Source organism: Silene latifolia, chromosome 3, assembly GCF_048544455.1.
Source record: "Silene latifolia isolate original U9 population chromosome 3, ASM4854445v1, whole genome shotgun sequence".
Lineage (NCBI taxonomy): Eukaryota > Viridiplantae > Streptophyta > Magnoliopsida > Caryophyllales > Caryophyllaceae > Silene > Silene latifolia.
Genome location: NC_133528.1, coordinates 134835983 through 134846977, shown reverse-complemented (window position 1 = coordinate 134846977; position 10995 = coordinate 134835983). Strand labels below are relative to the sequence as shown.

General features: G+C 34.9%; 2 protein-coding genes across 2 annotated transcripts; one reads left to right on the top strand and one right to left on the bottom strand.

The window, feature by feature from the left end:
• Nucleotides 1–896: 896 nt before the first annotated feature.
• Nucleotides 897–5420, bottom strand: LOC141648091 (palmitoyl-monogalactosyldiacylglycerol delta-7 desaturase, chloroplastic-like). The gene is made up of 5 exons (XM_074456548.1): nucleotides 4703–5420; nucleotides 2771–2911; nucleotides 1557–1697; nucleotides 1339–1445; nucleotides 897–1235 (listed from the first exon to the last, which is right to left on the bottom strand). The coding sequence occupies exons 1-5, from the start codon at nucleotides 5267–5269 to the stop codon at nucleotides 1022–1024; spliced, it is 1170 nt and encodes a 389-aa protein (XP_074312649.1). The 5' UTR covers nucleotides 5270–5420; the 3' UTR covers nucleotides 897–1021.
• A 968-nt stretch (nucleotides 5421–6388) lies between these two features.
• On the top strand, nucleotides 6389–8968 carry LOC141648090 (protein POST-ILLUMINATION CHLOROPHYLL FLUORESCENCE INCREASE, chloroplastic). The gene is made up of 8 exons (XM_074456547.1): nucleotides 6389–6703; nucleotides 7138–7264; nucleotides 7582–7666; nucleotides 7765–7843; nucleotides 7974–8087; nucleotides 8197–8309; nucleotides 8448–8558; nucleotides 8641–8968. Exons 1-8 carry the CDS (start codon nucleotides 6616–6618, stop codon nucleotides 8758–8760), a joined length of 837 nt encoding a protein of 278 aa, XP_074312648.1. The 5' UTR covers nucleotides 6389–6615; the 3' UTR covers nucleotides 8761–8968.
• The last annotated feature ends 2027 nt before the right edge of the window (nucleotides 8969–10995 follow it).

Here is a 10995-nt window from a genome sequence, read left to right as displayed (position 1 = left end):
TATGTTTTTGTTTAATTTACGCTTTCGTTTTTGTTTCGTCTCTCTTTCTGAGGGTTCTGTCCCCGTCTATCGGTGGTGTCCTTCTCTCAGTTGGAGAGCTTTCGTTTTCTGGTTCGTTTGCAGTTTTCTAATAAGTCAGCAGAAGATCAGCGTTGTTATAGATCGTTATATGGTTTTACATATTTTGTCCGATTCATGGCTACAATCAATCACGTCAGAAGAAATGGATACTCGTCAAGGAAGATTCGGAGACCCTCTTATGGATGAAAGCCTTTTGCGGCGAATCGATGATAGAGAATGCATTGCGTGTTTCATTCTTTGAACAAGAATTTATTTCCTATGGTTGTAATCGATTTGTATCCGATTGAGCTTGGCATATGTTGTAGATGTCGTATGATTTTTTATTAATGATAATGATCTTTTCTCAAAAAAAAAAAAAATAAACCCTTTTCTAAGCAATTTATACAGCAGTGTCTATGGCGGCTGACGGCGACGCTTTTGCACTTTAATTACACTCACAAGTAACTTTTTCAAATCACCAAATTTCTTAATTAATTATCTAACACGATTTTAACCAAATCAATGTTCATTTGTTAACGTGTATGTACTCTACTTGTTTCTCTTAATTGCCTATATATATAACGCTTTATATTATAAAAAACCGTAAATGAGATTGTTTTGTGTGTTTTGTAGATAAGTTGTTGGAAAGTTGCAAGAAAATGAGTATGATCAGAAGTTGCATATAGTTGGTTGTTTTAGTTGTCGTCTTTGCCGTAGTGTAGCGTTTGATGGTTGTAACACGGCATCAGGAAGTGACACTTGCTGAGATGAATTATGGTGTCGAGGGAGAGGGTTAGATTAATCTATTTCTATTTATTTATAACAAAAAATATTAAATGTATATTATTTTTCTACAATTATAATAATAAAATAGTTAAACAGGTCGCGTAAAGCGCAGATACTACCTAGTGTCAAATAAAAATTGAAACAAGTCACATATTTTTGAAAAATCATTCATTCTTCAATCTTCAATCCCCTGGCTTTTGAATGTCATGCGTTGTTTATGAGCCTCGGTAGGAAGCTTAACATCCTTGGCCAATCCAAGAGCTTGAAAAAGCCTGATAGTATACCATGTCATGTCAACCTCCCACCATTCGAGGCCGTGCCTAGCCGAGTATTCAAAAGCGTGGTGGTTGTTATGCCAACCTTCCCCAAACGAAACCAATGCCACCCACCTGAAGATCATGATCATTTTTTTCAGAAACTAATTTAAAAGAAGGCGAAAATTTGGTGTGAAAATGACAATTTTATGAAACAATCAAATTATTGATCAATTACCAATTATTCGTGGATAAATCTCGGGTGTTCCAAGCTTGATTCCCCCAAACATGACAAGCAGAGTTCACTAACCATGTTATGTGATACACCCATACTGTCCTTACACCCTGCATCACGAGATGGAATAGAGTTCCAGTTGATTCATAGTATCCAAGCTAACAGATGGTACTATGACAATCACTTCGACTCCAAGTACTTTGCTTCAAAAATATGCTTACCATCCCCCAAACAATGTAAGGAAATCCTCCGAGAGCATACAAAATCAGTCCAAGAGCAAGTGGATGTAATATGTATGTACTCCTAATGAACCTGTAAAATGGCTGCCTCTCTAAGTCCCCTACATTTTTCGGCTCACCACACTGCGAAACATACTTACATAAATAAGTCATACACATGTATAAGATTATTATTGCCATCATTACGGTTGCGCGTCTAAAGAAGTTATGGACTCCGAAGAGGATAGGATTGGATGTATGGAATCTTCAGTTTATTAGACCGAATGAAAAAATGTATTTGGAGCTTATTATAGATTTCCGTATTTGACAGTCTCAGTTATTTCTTTACATTTTTATTTTAAGTATATAAATGTTATTTTTACTTTTCTTAAAGCACATGCCTTACTTTCTTGCCTTTTATGCCAAAAGTAAATGTAAATTTGAAATGAACTACAATAAAACTAGTTTTAAACCCGTGCAAAATTGCACGGGTTTGTATTTAGGACGGTATGAATGTTTTTTGATGAATATTTTATTTTTACATTTCTATTGTAATTATCTAATAGTTCTATATCAGTGATCTACATGTTTAATGTAGATCAGTGATCTAACTGGAAATGAACATTCTCCACCTAAATAGGATGCGTTAAAACCACAACTACCGGGTGAATGTTCATTTCCAGTTACAGACGGATTAACATCAGTAAGAGTTTCACCATATTCGGCACATAGATCTCTCACTAAGTGCTCAACAAAATCGTACTATCTAGTTTTAAAAATTATTTAAGTTATTTAATTTATTCGCATTGTTTGTAATAATTAATTTCTGTAATATATTCCCATTATATGTAATTCATTCTCGTAATTAAATGTAATTTATTCTCGTAATTATGTAATTTTATTATTAATTATGTAATTCATTCCGATTATGTAATTTATTTCATTTATTCCAATTTGTAATCTATTCCGATTATATGCAATTAATTTCATTTATTCCGATTGTATGTAATTATTTCATAATTTTTTTTAAGACGGAAATTGTCGCATGGGTATATTGACAGACGATTTGAAGAAATAATTTTTTTGCACACCAACGGGACCCACTATAACCTAAATTTCCAAAAAAAAAAGGTTGTACAAATGACGTGGCGTATTCTTCATTCAGCATTGTCTTCTGAATTAATAAAGATAAGATTTAGAGAAATCTATTAAATTACCTTTCGAACAATTGCTTTGGTATCAAACAACCAATTCATATGGCTGAACCAAAATCCTTCAAATGGACTATGTGGATCTTTGTCAGAGTCACAAAATTGATGATGGTACCTATGTGTGCTCACCCAATCAATTGGATTTCCCTGAAATTGTCCACATAAAAATTCACACCATATCAAAATGTCAATAAAAAAGGATTTTCGATTACCCCGATAATAAAGACTTTACCCAAGTACTTGAATAGATATAGTGAATGTTGTAAGAGACGTCTCACATGTGAAACAATTGTGTTACACATTTACACCAGTATCATGCTGATGTCTTAAAGATTTTCGTCTATGGAGAATTAAGCGGGCCTCTAAATGATATAAATTTTTAAAAAATCACTATCCAACTAACAACATTACCTCAGTGTTTTAATGACCATGGACGGATTTAGGGGGGTCCGGGTGGGCACGTGCCCACCATGAACCCTTAGAGATAATTTTTTTTAAAGTATCAATTCAAGACAATAGCTTTATGTGGCTGAGTTGGTAAGTTTCCAACTTGGTGTTCTTGAGATACCGGGTTCGATCCATGGTAACTCAATCCCGGATATGTTATATCTTATCATACGAGATATTATTTACCATTACTTACAATGTACATTTATTTTGAATTTAAATATTTTAGAAGAAAAATCTAAACAAATATTTTTTTTTTAAAATTATAAAATTATTAAAATCCAAGGTAAAAAATCCAAAATAAAAAAAAGGGGTTTAAAATGGAAAATATATGTATCGAAATTTTTTGGTGCCCCCTTTCGACTAATTCCTGCGTCCGCCCCTGTTAATGACCAGGGGCGGCCCAGAGGTAGATTAATTCAGCTCACCGCACCGGGGCCCATAAGATAAAGGGCCCCAAATTTCTGGGTCCGACCCTTTAACGTGTAGAATGAAAAATAACCATGGTTGGTCATAATTATTGTGGCCCAAAACAATACACTGACAACAATCTCTTTGTTCCGCAAATATGGCCTACATCAAACCCAATACCACCATATTCTGACTATTTGACTTTTCCTTATTCATTATTTTCTTTATTTTTCTCTCTCATCTTCCACCTTTAACCTCTTTTCCTACTCCGTAGAAGAATAATTATACTCGTTCTCCTGTTATTTGTTTGCGTGTTCTATTTATGAGTGTCTTATATTTGCTTACTTTTCTAATTTTGGTATATTTTTGAAGGGTAATTTAATTATCCACATAACCTATTATCCACTTGTATTTGCGCCAAAATCGAAGGTAAACAAATGACCGAGACAGAGGGAGTATAAACTTATTCCAATTTTATTTCTTTTGGTTTTGGTTTTACGGTATTAAGTTTTCTTTAATTTTCTATATTTTGATTTCTTTGTTACTTCCTTATTTGTTAGAGCAAGTATAATAGTAAGCAACAATCAACTAGCTTGGCAAATCCACGTCATCCCCTAAGCTATTACCATTTTAAGCTAGTAAACTATTCCAATGGTTTATTCGAAAATTATTTTTTCCTAAATATAAAAAAATGTAAATCAAATAATAAGAATAAATAAACTATCTCAAATCTATCAAGTTTATGCTTTAGAACTCGATATATTTTCTCGAATGTAATTGCGTTTTAATGCATGCAAATGAAGATGGGTCATTTCTAATGCGCAGAGGAATGATTAATATTTTAGTGGTTGTAATTTAGGGCCTCCACCGAATACTTTGAACAGGGCCTCTATAATTCATTGGTCTATAATTCATTGGCCGCCCCTGTTAATGACTCCCGTAAATTGCGGAGTAAGAGTGGTTAGATGTACACAGTCTTACCTTTATGTTAGAAACACAAAGAGACTTTTTTCAAATGACCCAAGATGAAAATTGGGTCGAAAACTACATAAAAGTAAAGTAGGAAATGAAGACACTAACCTGAAGGGCTAAAACACCAAAATAAGCAAAGAGGTACTCAAGCCATTTAGGAAGCTTAAAACTATTATGAGACAATTGCCTATGAAATGAAAGACAAATACCCAACAATCCTGTGACAAGATACAGAGAAACAGCCACCCAAAATGCACCCCAATTGAATGCAAATGGTGCAAACATTGCTAACCCATGCATCATAATCACCATACTTAATGTTCCAATATCTAAAGCATTCCATTTCCTATCTTTGAACAAGTTGTTGGGTCTTTTCACTACTACATTAGACCACCAAATTCTATTTGAACTCGAGTCTGACGACTCGGGTGTCGTAATAGTTGCATCTCCCATTGGGGTTGAGTACATTGTTGTTTGACATCTTTTCTTATCATGGGGATTTGAAAAATGAGCATATTTGTTAATGAGGACATTTTTTCTTGTTAAAATGTTGTATTTTGGATTGGGTAGTTTTGGTTTAATGCATGGAATTGTAGATAGCGATTTGGTGTGGGAGGAAGGGAGAATGGATGATTGGTTTAGGTTAATGTTTGAGGTTGATGCAATAAGAGCCATGAAACAAGTTTGGTGATTTTGTGGGGTTTATGATGTTTGTGTTTGAGTGTATGAAGAAATATATGAGGTGTGAATACAATTCAAAGAAAGATATAAATGGTCTAAAATGTGGATTGACAAAAAGGTGAGGTTATTGTAGTGTTAATTGTATTTGACTTTTGAGCATGGGAAATTGGCAAATTTGAAAATTGGAGTTATAAGATTGACATGGATTAATAGATAATGAAAATGAGACTCTTCACCATACATTTAAGAAAGATTGTAACTCCTAAGTAGAACTCTACTAGGGAACCTGCGACTTGAACCTGAGGTTCTTGGGATTTCACTAGGTTTTAACTACTAGATTCGAGCTTTTCAGACGTCCAAGCTAGTTTTTCTATGTTTGCATTGCAGCTGAAATTTATTTTAGTAGCATTTTGTCATTAAATACCCGCTTAATAGTTAATAATAGTGTGATGATTTTACAAGTTTAACCTTAGGCCGATCACGGTTCATCAGGTTATGGATTATACTCCAGAATCTTTTGTTTAATTAGCGTTAATGAGCAAAATAATTAGATAATAAGTGTTTATTTGAAACTATTTGGGTCCATAGTGTCCACGTCATCACTTTTTATTTTTTTTCCAATTTTTATATGAAACCGCTAAGAAACCTAGCGGCTTCACTTAGTTTTTTTTTTTTATATATATAAAAGGCAAAACCGCTAGGAATCTTAGCGGCTTACCATATCAGTACGGTCATTTTATAGGGTAGTTGATGGAAGTTGTTGAAATTTGTTGGAAACTTATAGTAAGCCGCTGAAGTTCTCAGCAGCCTTGCTCTTCAATTTTTTTTTTTTTTTTTTTAAAAAAAATAAAACAGTCTGAATGTTGACGATGACATTTTGTAAAGCCGCTAAGTTTCTTAGCGGTTTCATATAAAAATTGAAAAAAAATAAAAAGTGATGACGTGGACACCATAGAGTATAGACCCAAATAGTTTCAAATGAACCCTTATTATCTAATTATTTTGCTAATTAACCCTCATTAACCAAAAAATTCTCTTCATCTGATTCAAGTCGGGTTTATCCAGTCGGGTCCACTTCTGTCTCTAAACTGGGAAAGAACTAGAAATTAAGATTGCTAGTCCTTAGACGTGTGATATTTGACAAATCAAGTGAAGACATAAGAGATATTTTTGCCTGTACGTTTTTGTGTGGTTATTTTTGCTTCCCTTATCTAATGTTACATGTTTAATATCTTCAACAATTATTTAAGATCACTAAACCCAAAGTGTAGAAGTAAATTTTGTACATAATAATCTAGACTGTGTTATTGAGCTGAAATTCAAGGTGAGGTAATCATATCATGGCTGCAACGAGTTCAGCATCAATATATGTAGCGTCATGTCATCGGCGAACTGTTGGTAGTGGCAGCCCCAGTAGCTTGGTTTTAGGTAATATACATTTCAGTATTTTTCATTGATGCTACGGTTTGAACTTGTTTATATGTAAATACTTGGCCGATTAGTATTCCTCTAGTTCGGAAGTAACTAAATATGTTTGGTAGGTATCTCATCTCATCTCATCTAAAAAGGGTTGGGTTACTTCCACTGATTTGACGAAAATGAAAATTTGTATGAAATTCCTGTATACTCCCTCCGTCTCAATCATTTGTTTAAGTAATAAAAAAAAGGTAAACAAATGAATGGTATGGACTATGGAGGAGGTACTTACTCAGTCGACTATTGAGTTGACGGGAGGTCTTACTGTCGTACATGTGAGTCCGCCTCATATAAGTTTCTGAGCTTGTTTTAATGATCCAAACTTTAAATATGCAATGAAAATATTACTCTTCAGCTGAAATCAAAACAATGCAATGTATATGCAGGTAATAACGTGATGGGTAGTCCTTTACGAGAGCATCCATTAATTAGGAGCAAAGTTATAAGTAACAGGGACCGGCAAATACGAGCAGTGGCAGCTGTCGCGACAACTCCCAAAGAAGAGATCAAGGAGTATGTGCATTCATCTGATTATGTTACTACTGCACTTCACTTGGCCTAAAATCTACATCATGTACTTTCAGTACGCTGACTACGACACTTCACTTTGGTCCTATGTTGAAACACTTTTTCTGTACAGTTTAGGTCAGAAAACGGAAAATAACTTTCAATATGGAAATGTCCGATGGTCTGTCAGATACCAGTGTCGGGTACCTGCATTCGAGTGTCTCAGTAACATAGATAAGAACTCAGAAGATATTAATTGATGGTCTACTCCAGGAAACTGATCTAGTGATTTACATATTCTATTCTGAATTCTGCTTGGCTAGGTTTGTGCTACCAACTTGGGCTGAATTTGAATTCGGAACCGCTCCTGTATATTGGAAAACCATGAACGGTCTACCTCCTACTGCTGTATGTTTTCTGACACAGTGACACCGCTTAAACCCTTGCTTCATCCCATATTGATTGATGGGTTTTGCTCAGAAAATATACGGTTTCATTATTTGCAGGGACAAAAACTAAGGATCTTTTACAATCCCGTTGCTGCAAATCTTGAGCCTAATGAAGATTATGGCATTGCTTTCAATGGTAAACTTGAAATGATATATTCCGGACGCCCTCATTGTAATTTTTCCTGATAGGTAGTTTTAATACTGATAGGTTAAGAACCCAAGTCACGAGTATCATCTTCTTCTCTATGTCGTAATGATGTGTGCAGGAGGATTCAACCAGCCTATCATGTGTGGTGGTGAGCCAAGAGCTATGCTTAAGAAAACCAGGGGCAAAGTTGATCCTCCATTTTATACCATTCAAATATGCATTCCTAAGCATGGTATGCATTTTTTTCCCTGGTTCATAGGAATTTCTTTGGTTCCGAAAAGGTTTAGGTCGGAGTGTTTTATTTCTGGTATTAATGTTGATTGACATCTATATCGTGGCAGCCATGAACTTAATCTTCTCCTTCACTAATGGTACGGATTGGGACGGTCCCTACAGATTGCAGTTTAAACTTCCTAGGGGTTTAACAAATAAGCCAATCACCGAACTAAATGAGGTAGGCAGTCATAACTGTAATATGAACTAAACTAGCTAGTCTTGTGCGAGACAGTCTCACATGCGAAACCAGCTCAATTCAGTTAACTTTTTGTGTCTGAATGAGTCTTTTATGGCTTCCTTTTAATTTCATACACAGGGGCTTGCAGAAGAATTGAGCAGAGAAGGTGCTTGTGAGCAAGCAATATTTCCAGACACGAGCATTGTTGTGACGAGGTGTGCCATGATCGGTAATCTGACCGTAGAAGGGGTAAGTAGTTATAGTATGATCTATATTCTATCTAAGGCCTTTGAAATCGAATTAAAACTAATAATGCCAATGTTTGATGAAGGGGGATCGTTGTAATTTGGACTTAGTAGAAGGATGCACGGATCCCGAATCACCTATGTATAACCCGTTGGCCAACGTTGATGATGGAACGTGCCCGCCATATTCTGATTCCGAGGAGTAATGGTTTTTGTACATTGTATACACACTGTATATATCAGAGAATACTAGTCCCACAATCTTATTTTTTTATATCCAAAAATCAGTGAATGTTACTATCAATCCTACATTGTATAAACTCATACACATACACATACTCAACTCAAAATGAATGAAGCGAAGCTCCAACTCGAAAACAATTGAGTTCAAGTTAAGCTTTAACACCGATTTAAGATCTTATCAAGCGGATTCGATTCATTCACACCCTAATAACACAATTATGCTATACTAATTCTCTTGTAACTCGGTCTTAAATAAAAAGTATGTGTTGGGGTTTTTGGTACAAATAATATAAAATGCAAAGACTTACAATATTTTGTTATGGAATTAACCACAACCCAACCTTGTATTATTATTCTTCAAACACTAACAATAATACAATCTCAATCTTCGAACACTTAGCAACTAGCTATGATTTCAATCTATGCTTAACTCGGGATATTAAGCACACACTCTCTTACTAATCCAACATGACTTATGACCCTTATTTATATAAGTTCCTAAGTCCTAACTTATCTAGTAACATAAAGAGTCATTACATCCTTCAAAGCTAACTCCTAATATTTACTACTCCCTCCATTATTCAATATAAGACGTTTTAATCCTTGATAAATTTTCTGTTTTACATGACGTTTTACAATTTTCAAAGCCATCATAAAGACTCCTTAATTGATGTATTGAATGCATAATGCACGCTTAAATTTGCTATTAAGTTTGAAAGATTTCACATGATTGTTTAATTTGCTTGGGAGAAATACATTTTCTATTCCAAAGTCCATAAATACTCCTTAGTTAATGCCATAATAATGAGTAAAGAATTTTCTTAAAAAGTGTTTTTTTTTTGTTAAACGTCATATATAGTATAATTGGAGGGAGTACTAAAAACATCTAACATACAAAGTGTAAATACTAGTAACATAAAACATAACTTTGACATAAAGACTCTAATGTTGTTACTAACATATCAATAATGTTGGGGTTACAATTCCCAACAAACCTCCCCTTAAGCCCAACATTACTTTGGACCTGTCAATCATCGAGCGGAGCGACCCAACCTTTACTTGGAAGCACCTCCCCTTCACTTGAGAGTACCTCCTCTTGAACTAACCCATCTTCAACACATCTTCCATCAAATGTGAATAAGTTAGTTTTCCCTCTTCGACCTTTGAGAATCACCTTACCATTTTTAGTGACCTCCAAAACACCATTATCAACATGAATCGTACAACCCTTAGAATCTAATCTACCTAATGAGATTAAATTTATACTAATGTTTGGTATATATCTAACATCACCAAACCTTCTAACTTGACCATCATGAAGTCTTACCTTCACCTCACCAATCCCTTCAATCTTTGCCTTATCACCATTTGGCAAACTAACCATCTTACTTTCACATTCTTCATAGGAAGAGAACCACTCTCTTCTTCCACATATGTGATAGGAAGTTCCCGAATCTAACACTCAGCTCTCACTAGGTTCCTTTTCACCATGAACCATTAAGAGTTCACCATCATCAACTTTTGCCATAGTTACAACCCCATTAGCACGAGTCTTTTTCAACTCTTTCAAATCTTCTTTTGCTTTAGGACACACAGTTTGTATATGTCCTAACTCATCGCAGTAGAAGCACTTAATATTAGGATTGTGCTTTTTCCAACCGCCTTTCTTCTTGCCACGATATTCACCCACAAAAGCTCCTCCATCACTTGAAGAGCCACCACCTCCTTACTTCATCAACTTTTCAGACTCAAGCAAAACTACAACGGTCTCATCTAAGGCCAACGTTGTCTTCCCCACAAGTAAACTAGTGATAACCGTGCTATACTTTTTGGGAAGAGAAGCCAACAACATTATTGCCTTATCTTCTTCTTTGAATGTCTCGTTGATAACGGGGTAGAGGTCGTCGTACCCGATCAAACAATTTAACTCAACTAGTAAGGGTAGTCGAGGTCGAACCACAGGGAGATCAAGTTTGAGTATTAGTTTTGTCTTAGATTATAAGTTAGCTACGTGAATCATGAAATTGATTAATATTAAACTAAATAACTAAACTAAATTAACTAACTAAGACTACTAAACTAAGTAAACAAGTAATGAAAAGTTATTTAAACAATAGAGGAAAGCCTAGGATCCGATCTCACCTCCGACATGTTCACTTACTACCATAATCCCGTTAATTGGTCATTAGGGTGATGTG